The sequence below is a fragment of the Crocuta crocuta genome, unplaced genomic scaffold (genome assembly GCF_008692635.1).
Source record: "Crocuta crocuta isolate KB4526 unplaced genomic scaffold, BGI_CrCroc_1.0 scaffold15, whole genome shotgun sequence".
NCBI classification, from domain to species: domain Eukaryota; kingdom Metazoa; phylum Chordata; class Mammalia; order Carnivora; family Hyaenidae; genus Crocuta; species Crocuta crocuta.
Window position 1 is genome coordinate 2,291,779 of NW_027530508.1, and position 27,396 is coordinate 2,319,174.

Here is a 27,396-nt window from a genome sequence, read left to right on the forward strand (position 1 = left end):
GGGCATCTTCCCGCTCACCTTGGCTGGACCTTGGCTCATTTACCTTTATTTCCAGTGCCTTCTTGCTCCTTTTATTTAAACCACTTCATCTCCTTTGGGCAGGGCTGACGGTTAGGACTGTGGGCCCCTCTGCACCCTCCTCACGGTTAGTATGGCTAGAGGAAACCCAACATGGATGCCATGGAAAAGTCTATGGTGGTGGTCATGGCCCTGGCCCCTACTCCCAAAGTCTGCAGCCGAGGGAACCACGCTGAGTTCAAGGTCCAGGCTGCCTGAACCAAGGTACTAGGAAGGGCAGTTTAGGGGCAGTGGGGGGGCTCAGCTCCCCCGGAGAGAGGATGAAGCCTTGCTCTCCAGTTGTGGTAGCCAGCAGGTGCCGAGCTGATGTAATCGAAATTCCCACATTCAATGAGAGGAGAGAGAACGTGCGCACGTGCGCAAGAGATAGAGAGCGAGAGAGAAGACAGAGGAAGAGAGAATATTGTTTTGTGTGTGTGGGCTGGTGGGGCCCAATGATCAGCCCCACAATGGTGCTTGTGTGCCCCAGCTATCAGTGGGGAGGGCTGGGAGCACTCTTTCCAGAGGCTGACCTCCAAGGATGAGTCTGGGGCCGAGCGTGGCCAGAGTCTGGTCTGGCACCGGGAGGCCGAGATACAGGGAGGTGCCGGGAGGCAGGCAGCGTCACCATGATGGCAGAGCTGGAGAGCCCTGGAGCCTGCGCCTTCGGGTCCGTGGTCTGGCTTTGGCCGGCAGAGTGAGGCGTGGTCCCTGGAAAAGCAACCAAGACAAGAATGAGGACGTGGGAGAATTTGTTTCCGTTTCCTGGTATCGAACTGGAACCCATGGGAGCCACCCTGCTCTGTGTGTGGGTTTCAGTCCCATCTGGTCATGTGAGAACAGTCAGGTGGCCTTTAGGTGTCTGGGGGCCACTACCGGACCTCAGCCTAGCCTTTGCATGAACAGGTCTGCTGGAGGAATATGGTCTGGAGAGCTAGATTTCGGAGGGTGGCCTTAAGCTGGACTCGCTGGGCCCGGGTTTTCTTGAGTACAACACTGGGATGATAATAACAACATCCCAGGGGGCTGCCAGGGTCACAGATGATGCTGGAAGGGGCTTTGTAACCTGTGTGGAATCATATCCAAATTCCAGAGCTTTCGCTTACGGGTTTCCTTCCCTTCCCCCACCTCTAACCTTGGGGCAACTGCTGGCTTGTTCGTGACCAGACCCAGTTCCTGGGATGCGGAAATGGACTAGGTGTCCATGGTGGGGGAATGTGGCCTGTGACTGAGGTCCTGGCTTTGGCTAGCCCCACTTCCAGGTGTCCTCTGGGCTCTTGCCCCTGCACCAGCCTGATGCGGGTGGGGTCAGGGGACGGAAGGAGCCAGCGTCCCTTTGGTGTCACTTGGGAAGAAAGTGGCCATCAAGGGAAACACCCGATTTGCGGGGCACCTGGGCGGCTCAGTCGGTTAAGCGTCCGACTTCAGCTCAGGTCATGATCTCACGGTTCGTGAGTTCGAGCCCTGCATCAGGCACTGTGCTGACAGCTCAGATCCTGGAGCCTGTTTTAGATTCTGTGTCTCCCTCTCTGCTCTTCCCCTGCTCATGCTCTGTCTCTCTCAAAAATAAATAAACATTTAAAAAAATTTAAAAGAAACACCAATTTGGACTTTATGTTGTGCAAGAAGTAAATCTTTATGGTGTTTGAGTCATTACTTGGCTGGGCCCGTTTGTTACAGTAACTGGTATCATTCTAGCAAGTACTTCCAGAAGAGAAGCTAAGGGAGGGCAGCAACGGAGGCCATGAGTTTTTCAGATGAAATGCTGGCCATTTTCCTAGACTCTCCCCCACAGCCTACTCCCGCGGATGTGTTCTAGATCATACTAACTTTTTAAACATCAAACACTGTTGTACTGACTTAATCAGTACAAAATTCAAAGAGCTTTAGATCTGTAATAAAACATTTGGTTTTGACAGAGAGAGAGAGAGAGAGAGCGCTGCCGGCACCTCGTTGGGGGTTAGGGAAGGAGGGAGGGAAAGGGGAGAGGGGGAGGGGAGAGGGAGGGAGAGAGGGCGGAGGACAGGGGGACAAAGGAGAGGGAGAGGGGGACAAAGGATCCAAAAGCAGGCTCTGCTCAGACAACAGAGAGCCTGACATTGGGGCTCGAACTCACAAACCCTGAGATCATGACCGGAGCTAAAGTCAGACACTTAACCAACTGAGCCCCCAGGGGGCCCTGAAAACTCAAATTTGGAGAAAGGCAGACTTGAAAGCAGCAGCCGGTGGAGCAGGCGAGGAAGGGGTGGGTAAGGGGGGCAGGCGCATGGGGGCTGGGGAACAGGACGCTACCACTGTCAAACGTTCCTTGGTTTCTCATAGAAAACATTTTGTTGGCCTATTTTTTTTCCTTCTACACTTAAGTCCATTGGTGTCCAAATATGTCCATTCCATTTTTGTTTTGGTCTCATTTTTGCTGGTGATATTGTAAGGACACAAGTCTAAACCAGACTGACTCCATAATAGGCTTTAAGTTTCCCCTCTAAACCAGAAGGCCTAAGTTTCAGTTTCCCTGAAACTATCAGGCAGCTACANATACTCTAGACAATGTGTATGGTTAAACCCGCTGTCAATGATATTGTATAATTATGATTGGATCACTGTTCCCCTGCCACAACTTCTGTAACTCCCCCGTCACAAACCCCATAAAAACCCTACTCTGCCTTTGTTCGAGGCTCTCAGCACGGATCCACTGTGCTGGTGAGGTCTGGGAGCCCGAGCTCGAGCCCGTAATAAAGCCCTTTGCATGTGTGACTTGGTCTCCCCGGTGGTCTCTGGTCGGTGAGGATACTGCGATCTGGGTATGGGTATAACAATATTACAACATAACATCACATTGACTCCATCTCCTGTCCCATGGGGGGAAATTAGAAGATTTCAAATATTTTGTTCAGCTTTATGATAAGCTGCCAGCCAGTCACTCTCCTGCGTTTCATCCCTGAACCAGACTTTGAGGGCGCCAACGGACGGCCAGCCGATCCGACCAACACGAATGTCTGTAGCTTTGAAATGTCTTCCATATGTTGCACCCCGTTCCTAGAATAGTTCCCAGTTTCCCAAACCAACACGGTGTTTGCCCGGGATGCAGCTGGCATCTGTCGCTGGTTCTTCTTCTTTTTTTTTTTTTAAATGTTTTTTAATTTATTTCTGAGAGAGAGACAGCGTGAGCAGGGGAGGGTCAGAGAGAGAGGGAGATACAGAATCTGAGGCAGGCTCCAGGCTCCGAGCTGTCAGCACAGAGCCTGATGCGGGACTTGAACGACGAACTGTGAGATCATGACCTGAGCTGAAGTTGGATGCTTTCCCGACTGAGCCACCCAGGCGCCCCTGTCGCTGGTTCTTCTTGACCTGCTTTCACTTCCGTCACCACTGGACCTCAAGAATTGAAAAGAAACTGACAGTATTTTCATCTTGCAGGGAAAGGCTGCTATGTGGGTAAATTCTTTGTTTCTGCTTCTTGTGATCTTGCCATGTCCTAAGGACATCAAATAAATGGTAGACAGTTTTCTGTGCTAATCGTTCTAACTCCTGAACTATCGGCGATTTCTTGTGAATCTTGTTCACGTCTGGCATCAGAGGCCAAAATTACAGCACACTGCCGCGGTTTAATTTTACAATAGGGACAGCCTTTGGGACATGGGGTCACCTCAGAGATGGTCTCTTTCTTTAAAAGAATTTTTTAAACATTTATTTATTTTTGAGAGACAGAGGGTGAGTGGGGGAGGGGCAGAGAGAGAGAGAGAGAGAGAGAGAGAGAGAGACACACACACACACAATTCAAAGCAGGCTCCAGGCTCTGAGCTTGTCAGTACAGAGCCCGATGCAGGGCTCGAACTCAAGAACCGTGAGATCGTGATCTGAGATGAAGTCGAAACTGAACCACCCGGGCACCCCAGAGATGACCTCTTTCAATTGACCTTTCCTCTCTCCAGGGGCAGATGGTCCGTGATCACTCCCTTTTGAAGCCCTGTGACACTTTCTTTGGAAGATATGTGACTATTTTTCATCCTTTTATTCTTGATATTCCAGTGTTTCTCTCTTTTTTTTTTAACTTTTTTTTTTTTTAATTTAAGAAGAGACAGAGCACGAGCCAGGGAGGGGCTGGGGGGGCGGAGAGAGAGAGAGAGAGAGAGAGAGAGAGAGAGAGAGAGAATCTTAAGCAGGCTCCACACTCAGCGTGGAGTCCAATGCAGGGCTCTATCCCATGACCCTGGGTTCATGACCTGAGTGGAAACCAAGAGCCAGATGCTCAACCCACTGAGCCACCTAGGCGTCCCAGTGTTTGTTTTAGGAGAATACAAACTGGTTCTGGTAGGAGCAGTAGCTGCTAATGTTTCTCCTCTGTATCTCCTCCTAACAAATACATTAAAGTTTTTTTTAATGTTTATTTTTGAGAGTGAGAGAGACAGAGTGCGAGTGGGGAGGGGCAGAGAGAGAGAGAGACACATAATCCGAGGCAGGCTCAGGGCCTGATGGGGGGCTCGAACCCACAAACCGTAAGATCGTGACCTGAGCCGAAGTTGGACGCTTAACCGACTGAGACACCCAGGTGCCCCCTAACGAATACATTCTAAACAGCACAGAAAATGAAGACCTCCTCCATCCCCAGGTGGCTGTGACCCACATTGGCCAACACTCAAGAGTGTCGTAGAGGAATCTGGGTGGGACACCAGTAGGGCTCCTATATTGGGCTAAACAGGATATAAACATAGGAACCATCAGATTCAGGAGAGAAAGTGAAGAAGACAAAATCATTTCAGAAAAGAAGGCTAAATTGTGGGGAATGTCAAGAGACACTGTAGAAAATTCAGTGAGGGGGCGCCTGGGTGGCTCAGTCGATTAAGCCTCCGATTTCAGCTCAGGTCATGATCTCACAGTTCGTGGGTTCGAGCCCTGCGTCGGGCTCTGGGCTGACAGCTAGTTCAGAGCCTGGAGCCTGTTTCAGATTCTGTGTCTCCCTCTCTGACCCTCCCCTGCTCATGCTGTCTCTCTCTCTTTCTCTCTCAGAAATAAATAAAACATTAAAAAAAAAAAAGAAAATGCAGTGAGAAACTTCGGGGGTGCAGGTGGGGGGGGGGTGCCCTGCAAGAGAGGCTGTGGCACTTCCCCATTTCACAGATGCTCCTCCCAGGACCTCAGGACTTGGAAGCCCTCCACCTGCCTAATCCCATCTCATTATCCCCACCCCCTGAGCTAGGCCTTTCAATGGATTCTTATCTTAATGTGCCCAACATCATACAATTAATAGTTGTCAGAATTCTGAGTTCATCCCAGCTGCATCTGATTTCTCAGCATATGCTCTTTACACCTTTTGAGGTGGCCTTGTAAAAGGTAACCATCAGGAAATAGAATTTATAACCTTCTCTTAAAATTTTTATTTTAGAGAGAGAAAGAGAGAGAGAGCAATCAGGGTAGAGTGGCAGAGAGAGAGAGCACCAGCAGGGTAGAGGGGCAGAGGGAGAGAGGAGAGGGAGGGAGGGAGAGAGAGAGAGAGAGAGAGAGAGAAAGAGAGAGATTCCCAAGCAGAGCCCATGCTCAGCACAGAGCCTGATGTGGGGGGCTTGATCGCCCAACCCTGGATCATGACCTGAGCCAAAATCAAGAGTCGGATGCTCAACCGACTAAGCCTCCCACTCGCCCCTAGAATTTACCTTCTTTGTTGAGTTGGAGCTGGGTGGCATTTTTGGAGTTGCCTTTCGCTGTGTCCTCTGAATCTCTGGCTGTGGTTCTGCCTTTGACAGATTTGTGGCTCTTCTCAACTTCCCGGAGCTGCAGGAGAAATGATTCGTTCTCAGGGAAATGCGTGTTTGAGACTCAGAGCCCAGGATGGTGAGATCCAGGCAGATAAGGACTCTGTCCCCAGTTCTTGGTAACTACCTGAAATTGCCAGCTGTCAGGCTTCACCCCTGGGGATGGAAAGGACAGCCCAAGGCTCTGGTTTGCACAGTATTTGAAGGAACACTGGGCCAGGGGAAGACAGAAACCCTGCCAATCCTCCATTTCCAGGCTTTCTGGATCCGGACCAGAAGATGGTGAAATTAACAGAGGGAGATGCAGCTGGGGAAGGGGCTGTTAGGCCAATGAGGCCAATGAGATTCATTCCAGAAGAGGGAGCAAGGAGCCAGGAGGGCAGGGCTTAGAGAGGGTTGGGGTCTGCCCTTTACCATGTGTGGAAGGGGCTTGGGGGCTGGAGGAGTGGAAAAGAGCAGTCAGAAGTCAGCTGGTGGAGAGAGAGAGGGAGAGAGCGGCGAGGGGCTTAAGGGCACGAGCACTACGTCTTTTTGACAGTGTGTTTCTCTAGTATTTACAGTATTCATTTTAAACTGTAGGTATTAGTATGGGTACTGGTTTTACTGAAAATTTTTACTGGTTTTGGGGTGCCTGGGTGGCTTAGTTGGTTGAGCGTCTGACTTTCGCTTAGGTCATGATCTCACGGTTCGTGGGTTCAGGCCCCGCATCGGGCTCTGTGCTGACTGCCAGCTCAGAACCTGGAGCCTGTTTCAGTCTGTGACTCCCTCTCTCTCTGACCCTCCCCTGCTCACGCTGTCTCTCTCTCTGTCTCCTAGAAATAGATAAAAATTAAAAAAAAAAATTTTTTTACTGGTTTTATTGAATTTCTCCCATTCTTGAGCAACCTCTGCAAATTGAAGGTGTTATTATCGTGTGGCCCCCCCCAAATATCCTCAGAACATAAATGCGTGTTGTTCAATCTTACACAGCTTGGAGTACAGGGAGTTTGGGATTTAGTTTAGAAGAAAGCCACGGGGATAGTGGAACCGGGCTCACAGAGCAAATTAGCATAAAACAAACACTGGATGTCTGTTTGAATGAAGAATCCCGACAGACTCACCGCTTGGATTTTCTTTCTCAGCTGGGCATTCGCTCGGGAAAGGCTTTTGGAAACCGAGTTCAGGTAGTAGATGGCCAGGCTGTGAGAGAAAAGTGAGCCTCCTGTGATACTGCAGTCTTGGAAAGTGACAAGAGCTGGACCCCTTCCAGAGGAAGCAAGGCAGGCTTCCTGGAGTAGGTTGCCTCTGGGATAGGGTGGAGAGATAGATCTCCCCTTAGTGCTGAGAAGGTTCTGGACACCCCTGCCTTCTGTTTTATTGAGTGTGGAGATGACATACACATTTTTAGCTCTCCGAGGGCTCAGTAATGGTTTCCTTGGAAATCTGAAGAGGTGGGGGAGGGACACTGTGCTTCCTGGGTACCCGCCCTGTGTCAGGCTCTGCGCCCCGGGCATCCCACTCCACGTCTCAGTGGTTTTTGCAAAAACCCCATGATGTAGAAAGGATGGCTCCCATCTTTCCAGATCAGCATCCTGCAATGGCAGAGGGGTTAAGCAGTTTGCCCATGGCCACCCCATCTATCAGTTCTTGTTGGAGCCCGCATTTAAGCCAAAGCTCTTTCCACAGTCATCATGGGCTAAGACAGGAGAGTCTGGGTGCTAGGTGCCCGTTTCAAGTTTGCTTGGAAACGCAGCTGCCGAAGTCCCAGAGGGTCCTGTTTAGGGAGCACTGCCTTGAGGTGATGGTTTTCTGAGTCCAAAGCCCACTGACTGCTGAGGTGTCCTTTGAGGTCAGAGCCTGGGCTTCCCTTTCACAGGACGGAAGATCAGGGGTTAGAACCTGCGTACACCACCTGCGAGGGGAGGGGCCACAAAGCCAAGGTGCCGCCTAGATTGGATGCTGAGCCGGCCTGTCCCTTGGGAGCTTTTGCTGTGCATCCTTATTTGTCACTTTTCTTCATGGATTTCAATTCCTTAGCTGCTCCAACCGGGGCCTTCTAAGCTTTCCCCTCAGGGTGGGGCAGCTCATGGCAACTTCAGTCTGCCAGCTTTCTCCAGTAAGAGGGGGGAATCACCTCGTCTTGGCGCACAGTGTGGGCCCCAGGCTGTCATGGGAGCCTCCCACGGCAGAGGCTCAGGGGAGAGAAGGGGGGACGGGCAGAGGGAGCGGAATCTGTTTTGCAAGGTCCCTGCTCTGTGCCAGGTCTCATTCTCTCTCCTAGTTAACATCCCATTTATTAGGGAGGAATTGGAGGTCAGAGAGAATGAAATCCTCATGGGTGGCTGTGTCCCTCCGTTCCCGAATTTAGCATTTCCCGTTGCTGCCTGCAAGGGTCAGGCTTGGTGTGTGGGTTCCAGAATTTCCTCAGGCAGTCAAGGCCTAGGCTGGGTTGTCACCATCATGCCAGTCCTCTCTCAGGCCAGGACGAGAGGCAGGAGATGTTCCAATCAAGGATGTGAGGGAATACAACTATCTGGGGGAGCAATTCAGCACTATCCAAAAGGACTGGAAAGGGGCGCCTGGGTGGCTCAGTTGGCTAAGTGTCCGACTTCGGCTCAGGTCATGATCTCGTGGTTTGTGGGTTGGAGCCCTGCATCGGGCTCTGTGCTGATGGCTCAGAGCCTGGAGCCTGCTTTGGATTCTGTGTCTCCTTCTTTCTCTCTACCCCACTCTCACTGTGTTCTCTCTCTCTCTCTGAAAGAAAGAAAGAAAGAAAGAAAGAAAGAAAGAAAGAAGCAAAGAAAGAAAGAAGCAAAGAAAGAAAGAAAAAGGAAAGGAAAGGAAAGGAAAGGAAAGGAAAGGAAAGGAAAGGAAAGGAAAGGAAAGGAAAGGAGAAACTCATACTCACGACTCCCTACTTCCACTTCCAGAGGTCTGTCCCAGAGAATCCCTCACATTTGCCCAAGGACCACATTTGTAGTAGAAAAACAGTGGAAACAATCTAACCACCTCCAGACAGAAGGGTGGATAAACTGTGGTATAATCACACGGTCACGCAGAGTAGAGCCATTAAAATGTGTGCTCGTGTAATACGTGAATAAATCCCCCAAACATAATGTTGAGCGAGGAAAGCTATGTAGTGTGAACCATTCATGAAAAAATTTAAAGCCCAGAAAACAATGGGACACACCAACGTGATGAAAATACCGACTATGCGTGCCAATGGTTACAAGAGCGGTTACTTTGGGAGAGAGAGAGAGAGAGAGAGGGAGAGAGCAGGAGTCCCTGGGACTTGAAGTGTTATCTGTAACATTTTATTTCTTGTAAAGAGACAAATCTGAAGGAACAGTGCAAAATACTAACATTTGTTCACTCTTGAGATTGTGTTCATAGCTGTCTCTACTTTTATATATATGAGGAATATTTCACAATTTATATTTTTTTTAATGTTTATTTATTTTTGAGAGAGAGAGACAGAGAGAGAGACAGAGTGTGATCAGGGGAGGGGCGGAGAGGGAGGGAGACACAGAATCTGAAGCAGGCCCCAGGCTCCTTTGAGCTGTCAGCACAGAGCTCAACGCAGGGCTCAAACCCACAAATTGAGCCAAAGTCTGATGCTTAACTGACTGAGCTGCCCAGGTGCCCCAGGAATATTTCACAATTTAGAAAAGAGCATGCCAAACAAGATTTTTAGGAAGAAAAATGCCCTTGGGGTGTCTGGGTGGCTCAGTCGGTTAAGCGTCCGACTTTAGCTCAGGTCATGGGTTCGAGCCCCGTGTCGGGCTCTGTGCTGACAGTTAGCTCAGAGCCTGGAGCCTGTTTCAGTCTGTGACTCCCTCTCTCTCTGACCCTCCCCTGCTCATGCTGTCTCTCTCTCTCTCAGAAACAAATCAAATATTAAAAAAATTTTTTTAAAAAGGAAGAAGAACGCCCTCATGTTTTCACTAGTACATTTTTGATGACAGTAATTCAAATTCAGGACTCTTGCTTTCCACCTTCTTTTTTTCTTCTCTCGTTCCTTCGTTGATCATTTGTCGTTTCCCTCCTAGGCCCTAGGCATGGGGCTGGTGTTGGGGATGCAGAGGTCATCAAACCTACCCACTATCCTCACAGCTTTCTTAGTCTTTGAGAAGGGATGGTGGTGAGATCCAAGGTCAGGTGCACAGCGTGCTCTGTGGAGAAGTCCTCCGAGCCCAGCCAGGGACAGGCAGAATCAGCCCCTCCGCTTTCTGGGAGACCCAGAGCCCAGAGGTCTTTGATATTTCTAGTGAACGTTTAGGAGGGTGTGGCAGATACTGGCAGTGCCCATCTGTATTTCTTGGACCCCGTCTTTCAGCGTGCTCCCCGAAAGACTTAATAACTGCCAGTTCCTTCACCTCTGTGCCTGGAGTTGCCCTTCCATCCCCCTGCAGAATCCATTCCACCCAAGAATGCAGCTGACTCAAATGGCCGGGGAAACAACCACTCTCCCCTTTGATCTCACCCAACTAGTGACTGATGGGTGCTGGTCTACAAAGGCCCCATCCCTCACCCTTGAGCAGGATAACTCAGACACACAGTTCTCCAGAGTCCCCACCCGCCACCCCCCCATCCACACACAATCAAAATCATCCCAGTGGTAATGATCTTCCACCCTTACCAATTAACTATTTGCATTTGAATCTTCATCTCAGGATCTGCTTCTGGGAAGTGTAGATTAAGTAAGAGGAAAGGAAAGGAGGGCCTGCTAGGGGAATCTCAAGGGCAAGGGGAGGCTGCCTTGGGGCAGAGCTGTGGGCCCTGGGTCACTTACAACATCAGCAGGATGGCTGGGATGATCAGGCCAGGGTTGGCGAGGAAAGCAAAGATCTTGCCCAGGAAGGTTGGGAAATCATTTTCAATCGTCTCTTGGATGACGTCATACATTCTGTTCTTCCCGCTGTAAAGAGAATGTGTTATGACATCACGAAGCTCACGTGGCACACACAACCGTGCCCCTGCCCCTGTGGCCCCAAAGCTGCCACTCACCCCTGCTTTCCCGGGAAGAACCAGAGCTCTGCTCCAAATGGGTTGCAGGTGAAAAATGGCCCCTGAGGGAGGGGTTGCCCTTTGGCTACGGCGTAGGGCTGGAGCAGAGCCCTGGTTCGCCAGCTTCATGTCCTTGGTACCTCAGAACTTCTCAGACCACATCGGTCTCCTGTGTCTGACACCTTCCTGCGCAAGATGAAAGTGGGTTTTCTATGATACTCTCATGGGAGAAAACTGCCTGCAACGTAGCTGTGAGACCAACATGGACCTCCCTCTGGGTCCCCTGGCATGGAAACAGCCCTCCAGAGGCTTGTGTGATAGACAACCTCATGATGCCTCTCAAAAACACCTACAGTCAGTCTTCAGATTATAGTTTCAGGAGAACGGACCACCTGGGACGGGCTCCTGGACAGGTTGCAGCAGTAATTTTGATTTTCTTCAAATCCCTAAGAACCTTTATACAGACTTGACTTCTGCAAACGCCTGCCCAGAGATTATGGCCCACTGCTGGCTTTGGTTGGTCAGTTCAGTGCCAAGAAAATGGACTTTAGGGTTTGAAATTTCTGGTTCAAGTCCTTGCTCCTTCGCTTATTAGCTGCGGGACACCGTGCATAATTTACTTATTCTCTTTCTTCCTGTGTCTATCTGTTTCCTCTCTCTCCCCATTAGAGCTGTCCAGTGTAGCTATTGAAAATAAAATAGAAATTAAGTGAAACTAAGAATTCAGTGTTTTAATCACAACTCAGTAGTCGTGTGACTTGAAGCTACTATATTGACTAGGAGATATGGAATTTTTTTCCTTGCGTAGAAAATTCTATTGGACAGAGCTGTGCCTTCACCTCTGTGCCTGGAGTTTCCCTTCCACCTGCCTGCAGAATCCGTCCTACCCAAGAATGCAACTGACTCGAATTGACAGCCAAAGTATCTTTGGCCAAGATGCTGAAAATTTCACTGCCCCAGTTTCCTCACCCGTATAATATAGTATAATAATAATAATAATATAGCATGTTATGGGATTATAAGTATAATAATAGTACTTGTCCCAGAAGGTTGTTTAGAGGACATAAATATGAATTTATGTACAACATTGTGTATGGGACCATCAAACTATAAGTGTCCTCCAAAATGTTGCAGCCAGAAGCTTCCTTTTTCTCTTCTGGAAAGGATTGATCAAGGATTGGCAAATAATGGTCCATGGGCCAGATTTGGCTTGTTATTTATTTTCATATGGTCTGAAAATGAAGAGCAGTTTTTATGTACTCAGATGGTTGGGAAAAAAAGAAGAATATTTTGTGATCTATAGAAATTGAAGTAGGAAATTCATACTTCAGTGTCGGTAAGTAAAATGTTATTGGGACACAGCCACGCTCACTTCTTTATATACGGTCTAGGGTTGTTTTGTGCTATGATGACAGACAATGAACAGTTGGGTCAGAGACTGTTTGTCACCATCGCAATGCTTAGCGCTGTCGCACAGCAAACAATGAATTGTCTTGGTGCAGTTATAACAACAGCATTTCAAGCGCCATGCGTATCACCATATTATGACAGTTAACTAATTTTTTATTATTATCAGCACTTACCCATCGTGTAAAAACAAGAAAGGCGAATTTCACGCGTTACACTTTTAAGTCACGGTCAAGTATGGGTTATTTTGTCCTTGAATCGTGATGTATTGGATGACGTATTCATTTCCAGTATGTGCTCTCCCAGATTCCCACATGGGTGCCTTCAAATAATACAGATTTGTTCTCTTATCATTCTGGAGGCCAGAAGTCTGATGTGTTTCAGTGGGTTGAAACCAAGGTGTTGGGCGTGGCTGCGCTCCCTTCAGAGGGAGGTTCTAGGGGAGAATCTATTTCCTTGCCTTTTTTTTTTTTTTAAACATCTAGAGCTTTGTTCCTTGCATTCTTTGACTCTTGGCCCTTTCCTCCATCTTCAAAGCTGGTGGCATAGAATCTTCAAATCTCTCTCTGCTCCTATGGTTGCCTCACTTTCTGTTTTTCTGTGGTCAAATCTCCCTCTGCTTCCTTCTTATAAGGACACTCGTGATTTAGGACTCACTTGGGTAATCTAGGATAATGTCTCCGTATCAAGATTCTTAACTTAATCACATTGGCAAAGCTCCTTTTGCTGAATAAGCTAACACCCACAAGTTGCAGGGATTAGGACATAAATGTTTTTGGGAGCCATTATTCAGCCCATCACTGTATCCTCTTCGGTCCCTGAAGATTCACATTCGTCCCACCGGCAAAATACATTCATTGCCATCCCTACATCCCCCAAAGTTGCAATCCATTTACAGCATTGAGCCAAAGTCCAAAATCTCATCTAAACATTATCAGCTCAAAAGTCCCAAATCTCATCATCTAAATCAGGTATAGACGAGACTCTGGCTATGCTCCATCTTGGAACAAAATTTTTCTCTATCTGTGGACCTGGGAAACCAGAAAACAATTTATTTACTCCCTAAATACCCTGGTCGGTCAGCCATAAGACAACAGTTAAAGCTGGTTTATATAACATTCTTAAGTACCTGGTGTGTCTTCCATGTAGGTCATGGGAATTCAGTCCATTAGACAAGAGGGTCGTACACAGATCTTTCCTGGAGAATTCTATGTCTATTTTTGGCTTCTGCTGAGATGGTTGAGAGGATCCCAGTCACAGGTTTAAAAAAATCCTCTGCATGAATGAATATTCAGGTTTTTTGATCCTTCAGAAGCACTAGCAGAAAGTTGCCCAGGTTGCCTCTTGGCTTTCTCTTTAGAGCATGCTTTCCTGACCATGAATCTGGTTTTAGGGTCTTTTTCAACCTGGATAGGTTTTCCCAAAGCATCAAGTTCTGGTTCTTTTTTGCTAGTTAGTCCTTTTCTCAACTTATCTCTTTCCTCTCACGTTTTAGTATAAAGCAAGAAGAAACCAGGCTGCATCTTCAACACTTTGCTTAGAAATCTCCTTAGCCAAACATGCAAGTTCATCATTTATAAACTCAGATCTCCATACACCTGTCAGACATAATTTGGTCAAGCTTTCTGTTCTCTATATAGCAAGGACCCCCCCATCCCTTTCCTCCACTTTCCAAAATTACGTTCCTCACTGGCCAGTGGTGAAGTAATTAAATTGTGTTTGATTGCAGGAGCTGAAGAAATGTATCCGGAGAAAAGAAACTTTCTTGAGACTTTCAGAACTTCCGGCAAAAGCAGCTGCTTGAAGAGTTGAGGACGTCTGAGAGCAGTGTTGTATTCAAAGGATGGCAAATGACTTCAAGTGCTTTTCTTTGGCTCTTGACGGGTCAGTAGATGTTACTGATGCTACTCAGTTGTTCATTTGAGGAGTTAATGCCAAGTTTGAAGTGACTGAAGAATTGGTATCTGTGACTATACTGTGTGGAACAAATATGGGTGAAAATTTCTCGAAGAAATTGAGAAAACACTAATTCAGCACAACTAGTACCAAATTCCATTGAGAATGTATCCATTCTATTGAGTGGAATGGAATGCAGTGCAAGTGAAATGAAATGGATCTGTTATGATGTGCTATAGTTGATAATGGTTGAAATACGTGTAGAGCAGAAGACGGCTTACATGGACAAATTTACAAAGCTTGTGAATTTTAGGCATGTGCAGACGATTATTCATTCTCTTATTCAACTGCAGGTAATTTGCAGAAAATATATGAATCTAACACACACAGTTGCAATCAATAGTGTCAATGGTGAACTTCTTTTGCTCTCATAACTTAATCATTTTCCTTCACATACATTTTTGTCAGAGATAGAAGCCAAGGGGCGTCTGGCTTGCTCAGTTGGAGGAGCGTGTGACTCTTGATCTCAGGGTTGTGAGTTCGAGCCCCACATGAAGTGTAGAGATTACTTAAATAGACACAACTTAAAAAAAAAAAGAAATAGAAGCTGACTGTTCTGACTTGCCCTACTGCACAGCAGCTCGATGGCTTAGCCGCAGTAAAACTTCATGGCAACTGCTCTCCTATGGTAGGAGATGTGTTGTCATGTGTGGTACAGTGATGGACCTAGGCAGCAAAGGTGGCAATCTGAGCAGTGAAATTGATGTTTGAGGACAGGGAACAGTAACTTTGAGCCTGTATTATGTGAAATATTATCACGTCCCCCCCCATAAAAGAACTCCCTTCTTTTCATTGGTAGACCTATATTATGAAAAATTACTCTGTTGTTCTCGTATCTTGAATTTTGTCAATAAGAACTTTCTCTTGTTATATAAGTACTTGCATAATATTCTTGATTCTTCCTCTTGATTCCCAAAGCCTAAAATATTTGCTCTCGGGCTCCTTACAGAAAACGTTAGCTAAGCCCTTGTGTGTGGAGATAATACTTCCCACCTCATAGCATTGTTGAGCCCCAGCTACCCCCTGCTTGGCCTGGGCTCAGGCTTAGCAAGTTCGCCGTACTATGGATTAGCACACATCTTTAAGTACTTGGCAAAGAATACACTAAATCCTCAAAACAACCCTCCGGGGCAGACTTGTCCGTTATTTCCATCTTATGGGCAATTAACTTGTGGTGTAGACAGCTAAGTAATTTCTCAAGATGACCCAGCTGGCAAATGACAGAGCTGGCTTGAGAGTCTATGCTCTAAGTCAGGGGGGTTGGTGATTTTTTTTTTTCCCCTGAAAAGAGCTAGATAATAACGATTTCTGGCTTTGTGAGCCAGATGGTCTCTGTTGGAATGACTCGATTTTGCTGTTATATTGAGAAAGCAACCGTAGATTATATGTAAGCAAACGGGTGTGGCTGTGGTCCAATTACAATTTATTTACAAAAAACTTCAGGTTCTGCAATACTGCCCATCTCATTCATTTATGTTGCCTGCCTGGATCTGGTTAAAACCCTAAGTCCCTCCCTAAGTAAAAAAAAAAACCCTAAGTAAAAGTGAACTTTTGTGACGTGAAGGGTCTAGTTTGAACATTGACCATAAACCAGGTGTTTTCTTCTAGACACTGGGTACAAAGCAGTGAGAAAGGAAGCAAAAATCACACCCTCATGGAGCCTATGTTCTGGGGAAGGAGACAGACAATAAACACTATAAGTAGACAAAAGGAATGGCATGCTAGGTGTCGATAAGGAGATGTACTAAGCAGAAACAATGATAAGGGTGTGTGTGTCTGCGTGTGACATTTTAGTTACAGTCTCCAGGGAAGGTCTCACTGAGAAGGTGACCTTTGAGAAAACACCTAAAGCAAAAGCAAGAGAGCGAACAGCTGTGAACATATCTGAGGGACGAACTTCCAGCTGTTGATGAGTTTTGATCAGAAGGGTGACAGGAAGGAGGCGGCAGCCATATTTCCTTCTGGGTTCCATTTTCAGGTTCCTTCCCTTGCTATCTGGATGCAGGCTGTCAGGGCTTCTCAGGGTAGCAGATGAAGCAAGGATGGGGCAGACGGTGAGGGGCAGGCGTGGCCCAGGCCCACTCAAGGGCCTCCTGTCTGGGGGCAGGAAGGCAGCCTGAGCGAAGGGGCCCTAGTGCTTGTAACCTAGAGGACAGCCCTCCAAACCTTGCTTAGGAAGAAGTCAGAAGATGCTTCTACCACTTTTATCATGTGGTTCTCCCTTCAACCTGGCATCCCAGGCCTTCTATAGCACATTTTTCTACTCTAGATCTAGCCCCCCTTTCCTTCCATCTGAACCCCCGTGCAGCCAGATCTCTCTGTCCTGAGCTCCACTCACATGTCTGAGCACCACGACACTTGCCGTGGGGCAGCCACCACAGAGCTTTATCTAGTTAAGTCCCTTATAAGCTGAAAAGTACCAGGTCGGCCTTTCCCGAAGCGTGTTGATCCGTAATGGTAGGTAGCACTGGGACCAGAGTGAGGTGGGTGGGGCCCTGGGCTGCACAAGTAAAGGAGCTACTTACTTTTAGGGTTGTGCAAGGGCAGAGTCTGTGCCCTCCCGGCCTCACCCTACTCCTGGCCCTGGATGGGTGTTACATGAAGAAACAGTCTGTGGTCAATAAGGATGGATGCACTGGCTTACGCACGTTATCTTATTGCACGATTCTTCCAATGCTTAATAAAGAGTGTGCCTCCAGCACTTCTAAATGAGAAGGTGGCAGATGACAGGGGCAGCGTGTTCCAAACTGCTTGAGCCACAGAACTCCTTTTATGGAGTAGAGAGATGGCTTTGTTTCCAGGGGGCCTCACACTTGGAAAGAGAGCAACAGAGGCATATGATTTCTCAATGTACCTCCTTGCGTAATTATTTATGTCTTTATCAATGCCCAGTCTCCTAAACGAATCCGACTTATCCCCTGAGCTCACAGCATGCAAATGCTCTGCAGAGCATAGGGATCCAGGCCAGAGTCTCATTCTCTGTTTCACATTTGAATGGCACTTGTAAACAATGGTTATTTCGTCTTCAGAATATCCCCCATTACTCATCCTACGGTAAGGTAATCCAGGGCCGTGGATTATCCAGATGTTAAAAGGTCAGAGCTGTGCTGTCCAATATGGTAGCCTTCAGCCATGTTTCTCATTATTTAAATTAAAATGAATTACGATGAAATATAGAAATTTAGTTTCTCGGTCCTCATTTCAAGTGCTCAACAGTCACGTGTGGCTGGCGGCTACCATATTGGATCGCGCAGACACAGAACACTTCCATCCTTGCAGAAAACTCTTGAACAGCCCTGATCATTTGCCCAAAGCTCCAGGGCCCTTTGCGGGCTGGTGTGACCGCTAGACCTGGACCTCTGAGCCTGCACTCTCTGAGCAGGCTGCCTTGGGAGAGGAGCTGCTCCCCGGCAACCAAGACTGTGCACCTGAATGGCCCGCAGTCAAAGGAGGGCGGGAGGGACATGATGGTGTAGGCCACGGGCAGGAGGCTGAGGAAGAGCACCAGCAGCAGGAGGCCCATGTAGAAGTTGTTGGATCGGGAGGCTTTGAACACGCGCTCGTGGGGGACGTTGCTGCTCATCACCGCCCAGCACTGGAAGTACATGGAGGTCAGCAGGCGCAGCACATTGATGCCCACCAGTCCTGGGGCATAGAAGGAGCCCATCCTGGAAGGGCAGAAATCACACACCTGGTTGGCCCAACAGCAGGAGAGGCCAGGGAAGGAAGACAGGAGGAAATGGGATCAATGGGTTAGGGGCATGAGGTCCAGCTGCATTCCCTGCGGGTCCTGGGGCCAGGGGTCTCCGGCTTAGGCAGGACACTTATCATCGCTACCCATTTCTCAGGAGAGGGAGATGCTCTGAGCATTACTGGCTTGGGCTCTGGCCAGGATTTTAACCACTGTCTCACCACAAGGCACCTAACAAATGATGTGGCCCCCTGTCTGTTTCTCCGTGGTCCCCCTAAAACAGCAGATGCTTCCCAGAGAAGTATCTGAAGTCCTTAAACTGAGAAAGTTTGCCCTTGGCATCTTGAAAGTCTTGGGCTGAAATTATGCAGCCTTTTCTTCTAACTCCTGTGTCAAAGAAGGGAGCCCCTTGGCTCCTTCACTCTTCCTCTCCTTATTTTCTCCCTCCTTCCCTCCTTCTTTCCTTTCCCCTCTTGTCTCCTCCCTCTCTTCATGTCTTCTCCTCCCCTCTCTACTTCTTCCTTTTTTCCTTCCTCCTTCTCATTCCCCTCTCTTTCTTCCTACTCCCCCCACCCCCCCAACCCCGTCTATGGTAACACGTGCGTTGGCCAGACGCTGTCCTCATTCTCATCTCATCCTTCCCTCTACTTGTCACCCGAAAAGAGACAGTTCGGAGAGGCCCGAAGATTCGTCCAGCTTCTCCCCAGCTAATTGGGAGCAAAGCCTGGGATCCTAGTTTTCTGACTCCCCCGGTGAGGTGGTCCCCAGGTAAAATGCAGAGCCTACCAGATCATTCCTTGGTTGAAGATCAAACCGAGTACATTTCCACTGATATCGAACTCAGCATAGGAGGGCTGCAGGGGGAGGCAGACAGAGAGAAAGGAAGCTGTCAGCCGTCAGCCAGCCCCCATCGCCAGCCAACTGGCTAAGCCAGGGCCACTCTGTCCCCAAGAGCCTGCTCTGGTGACCAGAGAGGACACTTGTGTTTATGGCTCTGTTTCTTTAACACATTTTCCACCTTTCAAGAGAAGATTTGAAGTTCTCAAAGTTGACATTTTTTCCAATGACTTTTTCGACAAAAAAGTGAGAATTTTTACCTTTTAGGGATTGCAGGCCAGAGTGCCTTGGGAGGGCACTGGCCCCTAAGAGAACGTTTTATCCATGCTCTAATCGGAGATTTACCTTGAAATCATAATCAAGGAATAAATCCAATAAATAACCAAATGCAAATACTTAAATGGGGAGTCAAATAAAACGACAGCTTGAAAGCAAACAAGCAGGAGCCTTTGGGTGGCTCGGCTGGTTGAGCGTCTGACTTCGGCTCAGGTCATGATCTCACAGTTTGTGAGTTCGGGCCCCACGTTGGGCTCTGTGCTGACAGCTCGGAGCCTGGAGCCTGCTTCCAATTCTGTCTCCTTCACTCTCTGCCCCTCCCCACTCACACTCTGTGTGTGTGTGTCTCTCTCTCTCAAAAATAAACATTATAAAAAAATTTTTTTTAAAGCCAACAAGCAAACAAAATAACTAAACCACTCCTTCACTTCTCTTTTCTCCTTTCCACCTCCCTGGAGTCTCGGAGCAGTTCGTGGAAAGGAAAGAGCTCAGTAGATTCATATTTTCAGCCTGACTGATTTTCAGAGTTTTGGAGATCTGTCAACTATTTGAAAGAAGGCAACGTGCGTGAGCACCTAGGGAGTTGGGCATCCTTATGCAGGATGCTTAAACCGACTTCCCCACTTGTCCTTTGGAAATAGAGGTCAAGGGTGACAGGGAGGAGGAAGAGGAAGAAGTCAGGAGAGAGAGAGAAAGGAAGGTCAGGCACGGATCAAAGGAGGAGACATATATATTTCAAATACACGAGGGTTAAGTCTTATACATTTGCAATTTAACATTTTAAAATATTTTTGAAAACTTCTCATCTGCTGGGTTTTGTGTTCTGGCTAGAAAAATTTTCCTCACCCCAGGGAGCCTGGGTGGCTCAGTCAGTTGAACGTTCAACTCTTGATTTTGGCTCAGGTCATGATCTCATGGTTCATGAGATTGAGCCCCATGTCAGGCTCTGCACTGACAGAGCACAGCCTGCTTGGAATTCTCTCTCTGCTCTCCCTACCCACACTCTCTCTCTCATAAACAAATAAAATAAATAAAAATGAGCATTGGAAATTTTTTTCCTTACCCCAAGACTATAATTTTATGTATGCTTTCTTTTAGAAATTTATGATTTCATTTCTCAACATTTAAAACTTTGATATACCTGTAATTTATGTAGGTGGTGAAGTAGGTGAGAAATATAGTTTCTTCTCCAGTGGTTAACCAGTTTTCTCCTCCCTTTGTTATATAATCTTTCCTTTCCCACGGGGTTGTAAGACTGCCTTTACCTTAAACCAAATTTCCACATAGATTACTTCCTATAGATTGTATTTATGGATTTTCTATTCTTTTCTATTCATAATAGAAATTGATAATTTTGTCTATCCCCTAGTACCAGTTTTAATTATTATAGCTTCATAATATGTTTTAATATAATGGGTAAGTATAATCCATTTCATTTTGCAGTCTTACAATTTTTCTTGCTATTTCCACGTTTATTTTTAGAATGAACTTTAACATTATTTGGGGATCTTGTTGAACTTGTAAATTAATCTGAGGGCAATGATATCTTAGCAGTCTCATATTGTCCTATTAAAGATGGCATTCTTGCGGGTGCTGGGTGGCTCTGTTGGTTAAACATCTGACTCTTGATCTCAGCTCAGGTATTGATCTCAGGGTTGTGAGACCCATGCCCAGTGTGGAGCCCACTTAAAAAAAAAATAAAGATGGCATTCTAGGGGCACCTGGGTGGCTCAGTCGGTTAAGTGTTCAACTTCAGCTCAGGTCAAGATCTCACAGTCTGAGTTCAAGCCCTGTGTCGGGCTCTGTGCTGACATCTCAGAGTCAGGAGCCTCTTTCAGATTCTGTGTCTCTCTCTCTCTCTACCCCTCCCCCACTCACACTCTGTCTCTCTCTCTCAAAAACAAAGATTAAAAAATTAAAAAAAAATAGAGATGGCATTATCTTTGAGCATGAAGTTCATTTACTCTTGTTCTCAGATGAGATTATGAAGTTTTCCTTGCTATGAGGAGAAGTCGAATAGGCTTGTGTAAAATTGTGGTTGGTGACTAAAAGGAAAAAAAAAAACTATGACAGAAACCTGTACTGGAGCCCTGACCTAGGCCAGGTACCCTACTGCAGGCCAGGATGAAGACGACACAGGGAAACAAGAGATGAAGCTCAGTTGCGGAAGTACTCCCCTGCGCTCAACACCCGTGACTACTGGGTCAGTGAGTGATGTGTTGTGAAAGAGACACGCACAGGATGGATGAGGCCAAAGATTCTGCCCTGTCACAGAAGGCCACCCAGAGGGGAAATGACACACATGTAGAATGAGCAGTTTCCCAGGTAGGTGGGGAAGAGGAGCATTCCAGGTGGAGGGAACAAGTCCAAAGAGGTTTCTCAAAGCATAATCTGGAAGACCGCACCAATGCCACCTGTGTTCTCGGTGTATTCCAGGACTTTCTGAAATAGTCATGTCCACCTCTGCCCTCTCCCACCCCAAGATTTCAGAGTCTCAAAAATGAGGAGCTACCCTTCCCCTTATCCACTTCCATTCTCATTCCCATTGCTTGCTCCGTGTAGGCTTCAAAGGCTAGTGTTCTTTGCCTTGCCTAATGAGAGGTGATGCCACTTTGGCATTTCTCTACTACCGTCTGCTCAGCACTGAACCACGTGATCTACTCTTCCCAAGGCCAGATGCCCCCATTCCCCAGATAGGAAGGTTGCATTGTTAATTACATGGGGGAAAAGTGGCGTTTCCTCTAAGAAGGCAAATATGACTCAAAGGAAATAGACGTGGAGTACTTCAGCACCTCACAGAATAGAGACTGTCATCAATTCTCTAAATAAATTCCCAGGAATGCATCTGACTATATCAAATAGGACGGTTGAGATGCCTTCCTGCAGAATGTCCATGAAATGGTGACCTACAAACCCAGCCTCCAGGTCCCAGCACCAGCAGTAGTTCATGAACCGGACAAAACAAGCTCGCAGGAAGTCCCCCAGCAGGATGGTGATGTATGTTACTAGCATGTCAGACACAGTCAGCCTCATGAATTCCTGCAAGGGGGAACACAGGAAAAGGGCATGGTCAAGGTCAAACCTTGCTTATGTCTTCCAATTGACTGCAGCCATGCAAAGTCTTCCTCACTTACCTGAATCTTCTCTGTGACTTTCTGGTTCTTGGTGACAGAGAGGTAGTGCAGAAAAAGGACCCTAGACTTGGAAAATGTTTATTTTCGGTCCTAGCTCTACAAGTTACCAATTGTATTGCTTTGGAATAGTCTTGGAGCCTCTTGAAGCTGATAACGATATCAACCTTGCAAGGTTATTGGGAAGCTCAGTGATTATGCATGCAAATTGCCTGGCACATTGGCAATGCCCAGCTTAATGTAGTTATCAGCACTACTGCACAGAGAGAGGATCTGAAGTCTCCCCCCTAGCTTCCCCCACCTCCTCTGAAGCGTAGCTGCCCACAGCTAAGACTGAATCTGACCCCTGGCCCTAGGGACAACAAGCCAGCATTCTTTATCTCCTGCTAATTGGATGTTTTGCTTGTTATACAGAGATAATCATGCAGGTTTTACATGAGGCACATAATGGAAGAGCTAAAAGCAAAGCTTTCCTCTGCTTTATAGAGTGAATATAATTTATTAATTTAAAAAAGTGGAAAAGATCTACCAGGCATTATCACAACCTTTAAGACATCTAACAGCCTTGGAGTTCCTAGGGGTCTGTTTTATCCATTTTTGTATCCTCCAAGATGATAAATAAATGCTTGCTGGATGAACGGCTGATGAGTTTTCAGTATTACTTCTCAACAATAATTCAAGTTAATGCCCCTAAGTAAAAGACAAATCAACATGTATCAGGTCTCCACGTCTGTGCAAGGTGATGCTCTGGGGCCTGGGGTGGAGGTGGTGGAGGATACAGGTGAGCAGTATGTAACAGCTCAAACTCATCATTGCTACAGGTTCAGAAAGAGACAAGCTTTAATCAGTGTTTGGAATGGTGATGGGCATTCAGACAGGAAATGAGAAATTCTATTGCAGAATATTCCAAAGGAACCATGTAGGTAAAATGAACTCTCTCCTGCCTTCTAAGGAGCGTGGGTTTTATTGACTTGCAGACTCTTTCTCTGTTACACATGTGAGGGCTTTAGAAATGCAAGAGCTAGGGAAGCTGGGTTGCTTTGTACATTAATGAGGAGGATTTAAGGAGTATGGGGGGATCTGGACTGGAGGAGACAAGAAATGGTGACTCTGAGCTCTCCATGGAGGAAGGCGGGGGAGAAAAGGCCCCCGGGACCCCATGGGAAGGACATTGTGCAGCAGGAAAACATCTGCTGGTGGATTTATAGGCAGTGTTCGATGGACTGAGTGATATCATGCCCTCCTTCATTGTACTTCACATCCTCAGTTAAAAACACTGCTGTCTGATGTTACATGTGAGTGGGTTCTTTAGGGAGCCCATGAAGAAGTAATAAACTCTGCATCTCAGTGGGGTGGTGTACAGGGGTAGAAATCCCGTGCAAGAGCTGAGGAAAAGAGGGAAGGTGATCCCTGTGTGACCTGCAAATAGTTCAAGTTTCTGCTCAGGAAGGCAAAAGACATTAGCCTTTGAAGTCCACAGTGTGCCAGCTACAGGAACAATTCGGACAGTGGACAAGGGGATATAGTAGTTGTTAATTATTGAGATGGATGAAAACCATGAATTCTCTTTACAAAAATGCACAGATGCACACACACACTAACCCTGCATCTAATTTTTAGGAGTATTTGTTCATTATTTCCAGGTGGAGAACCTCAGGCTTGCAGCGAAATCTGCAGGAAAACTCTAAATGAATACAAGTGGCATTAGACTGATGAAGACAGCATGTAGAGAAATACGTGGGATGCTGGGGGAAAAAATGGAAAAGAGAAAAGGTGGAACTTTCCTGAGAAATACTGGCTTGGCATTTTGGTGGATTAAAAATAGAAACGTCAAGGAAGGAATAACAAAGAACTGAGAACAGGGATCACTTCTGCAGGGAAGCATGACTACTCACAATGCCCACAGCTGTCTCCCAGCAAGAGCCCCGGGGCACATCTGCAGGGTGCAGGGGTGGCCGAGGGACACTCTCATTCCAACCCGAAGAGTTGTAATAGTTAACCAGGGTCCAGTGAGTGATGTTCTTTATTTTCTCTTCATTAGAAAGCTAAAATGGAAGATGGAGATGTGGATTGGAAGGAGCCAGGGATGGTCCAACTGCTTCCATGGGAATAACAATTAAAGCCAGAATATGCCACCAATGTACCACCTAGCCTCTGACCTACCCCTCAACAGTCTTCACAGAAATACCCTCTGCAGTCTTTCAGTCTATACAGGAGAGAGGGGCATTTGACTGAAGTCTTTGGGTCTTTTCCAGGAAGTTATCTTTTCTAAGTTATCATCCATCCATCCATCCACCCACCCATCCATCCATCCATCCATTCTTCTTTTGAGAATAATTTTTTTCAGGGTCTATTCTGGGCATGCAAGGCAGCAGTGACACAAGAGAGACAGGCTTTCCTCAGAAAGTTCACAGTCTAGTAGGTGACAGAGATGAACAGTAAATCATAGAACAGAGCGACAAGAGCTGTGGTTAATATCCTCTGGGGATCAAGGAAGTCCACATCAGACCATGGGGGCCACAGGGAACTTCCTGAAGGCAGTGACATCTGACACAAAATCTCAGGGAGTATTAGTCAACTAGTCAAAGAAGGGGGGAAAGGTGGAGAGTGAGGCAAGAGAAAATTTTGTCCTGTGGAGGAAATATGAGGTTCAGGAGAATAGAACAGTTCATTGGGGGTAGGAGGAAAGCCAGAGATGAAGGTGGAGGGGTAGGCAAGGGCCAGACACAGTTACCTGCATGCTTAGAACCTTCCAATAGCTTTCTGATAACCTCAGGTAAAAGTTCATGCAGCCCAAAAATGAGGAGGAAGGGGTGGGGAAGATGACTATCATCATCTGACCCTTCCCTTAGGTTCATTTCCCCCTTCCTCATTCCATTCCATTCTTAGCCATCCTGCAGTTCCTTGTTTGCACAGGCTGTTCCCTCTGCAGCTGTTCCCTCTGCTTTTTCCAGTGTCTTGTAAGACTCCCCAGGTTGGGCAGGGGAAATCTGGAGTCCCTCCTATGCACTGCCACCCTGCCTGGGCTTGCCCCCACTGAAGCACATGCCACATCATGTAATGAATGAGTCTGGCTACCAGCCTAGATGTGAATACTCTTGGAACAGCACCGTCTTGCTGTCTGCTGTACCTTCAGGGCCTGATATAGCGGGTGCTCCATAACCGACTGGTGAGCAGTGATGAAAGTTTGGGTCAATCATCCCATATCACCTCAGTGGACACTTACTTGGCTAGTAAACATTTATGGCAGCTATGATACAACATAGGAGAGGCTACAGGTAAAATATTAAGGGGACCAAATGACATGTATATGATGTAAAAAAGACAACCAAAGAAAAAAACTGTAAAGACCTGCAGCACAATATTAACAATGCTTGTTCTTGGGTCATAGGGTTCTGGGGATATTTTTTTCTTCATTTTCATTTTCTCAACTTTCCAAAATTTCTTCAATGAATGGGAATGATGCATAAGGAAATTATTGTAGTGGAAAAAGGAATTTGGTGGGCACCAGGGATTAGAGGGGGTTTGTGGTCTTTACCTTGAGGTGAACATCATCCATCAGGGCCAGGAGAAATGTGTAGAGGTTCCCCAGGAAGAGTGCAAAGATGCGCCCCAGCTGCCACTTCAGTCCAATGCGTGGGTGATAATTCTCCAGGGCAGCGATGGTTTCAAACAAAGGGGGACAAAACATACCAAGCAGGGACATCACGATTTCTACCTGAGAAGTCAGGAAAGCCTGGATTACTTGTGTCATCAATATCACTTGCTTGGCCACCTTCTCTGCAATCCCTAGGCCCATGCATCCCCGTCTCCTTCTTGTCCCCTCCTCTGCCGCTGGGGATGCCCTCTGGTCTCCGCAACTTGCTGTGTGACCTTGGCTAAGACACCAACATGCCCTGAGCAGTCAGCATATGTCCCACACATCATACCTGCTCTGTTACTGGTTGCTCTCATGATGTTGCCATTAGTATTGACAGAAATAACAGACTTTCTTTGAGAAATAAATGAATTAACATATGGAACAGTGCCTTGTGTTCTGTAAGTCATAAGCTGAGCAAGAGTCACTGTGATGGCTCTTATCTCAGGAGCCTGGAAGACAGGAAGCTCAAATCACAGAAAGGAACTACTAGCAGAGGGATGCGGTTAAGAGTATGACATTTCGGGGTGCCAGGGTGGCTCAGTCGGTTAGTGGTCTGAGTCTTGATTTCAGCTTAGGTCATGATCTCATGGTTTATGAGATTGAACCCTCTGTTGGGCTCTGTGCTGACAGCATGGAGCCTGCTTGGGATTCTCTCCCTCTCTCCCTGACCCTTCCTCATTCCTTCACACAGACACACACACACACACACACACACACACTCTCTCTCTCTCTCTCTCTCTCTCTCTCAAAAATATCATTTAAAATTTACACATTTTAAAAAAAGAGTATGGCATTTGGAGTCAGCTTTCTGGGGTTGAGCCCCAACTCTATCATTTGCTGGCTTTGTAACTTAGGAAAAGTTACATAATTTCTCTGAGCTCCTTGTTTCTTCACATATAAAGTGGGAATGACAGTTCTTGTTGTGAGAGTCAGAATAGATGATTGATGTAAGTCTACTAGCCCAGAGCCTGGTAAGCATTAAATTTTGGCTCCAATTTTGGGAGAATCCTACTTGTGTAACTGAATCTGACCACAGTAGAACATTCTTTCTGAAATTAAAACTGCTCATGTAGTGGAAAGTAAGTCCTTGAACTGCTGACCAAGGTGCAGGTGGGTCAACTCTTCTGGACTGGTTCTGACTCCCTCACATTCTGTCACACTGACTGTTGGCTTGGCTTCTCATCACCTTCATACCCTCACACCTGCTCATGCAGCGCTTCCCACCTGGAGAGCGATCATTGTACCACATCCTCCACTGCCCTTCTTCACGTTTGTTTAATGCACAGCCTGATTTCTGCCTTTGCCACAACCCCCCGCCCCCGTCTCTCCAGCTCATATAGGCTTCTCCACCTGACACACATCTGTAACCCAAAACATCTTATTTGATCATTATTCCTGCCTCCTGCTGTTTGTACTTTGCTTTATTCTTGTCAAATCTGCTTCCTAAGGAAACTTAAAAATCCACTTATGGGCAGAATCCATCTCAAGCATCTTTTGTATCCCCCTCATCGCTTAGTGACCTGATGTTTTAGGTGGGTTCATTGTAAATAGCACATAGTTTTTTAAAAAATTCAATCCGATTATTATTGCCTTTAAATTATAGTTTTATCATTGCCATGTAGTAAGAATGAAATCTGGCCATGTGTAGCAAAATGGATGGAACTT

At 46.9% G+C, this 27,396-nt stretch overlaps 1 protein-coding gene across 1 annotated transcript in view; it reads right to left on the reverse strand.

The window, feature by feature from the left end:
• Window positions 1–95: 95 nt before the first annotated feature.
• Window positions 96–27,396, reverse strand: part of TMC2 (transmembrane channel like 2) — a 67,559-nt gene continuing 40,258 nt past the window's right edge. Inside the window, exons 11-19 of the mRNA XM_077767050.1 lie at window positions 25,630–25,809; window positions 23,987–24,136; window positions 21,871–21,999; window positions 18,634–18,701; window positions 17,585–17,824; window positions 10,579–10,704; window positions 6,908–6,986; window positions 5,709–5,826; window positions 96–768 (exon numbers count right to left, since the gene is read on the reverse strand). Of these exons, the coding sequence (XP_077623176.1) occupies window positions 551–768; window positions 5,709–5,826; window positions 6,908–6,986; window positions 10,579–10,704; window positions 17,585–17,824; window positions 18,634–18,701; window positions 21,871–21,999; window positions 23,987–24,136; window positions 25,630–25,809 (1,308 nt within the window). The 3' untranslated portion in view covers window positions 96–550. The remainder of the gene's footprint in view (window positions 769–5,708; window positions 5,827–6,907; window positions 6,987–10,578; window positions 10,705–17,584; window positions 17,825–18,633; window positions 18,702–21,870; window positions 22,000–23,986; window positions 24,137–25,629; window positions 25,810–27,396) is intronic.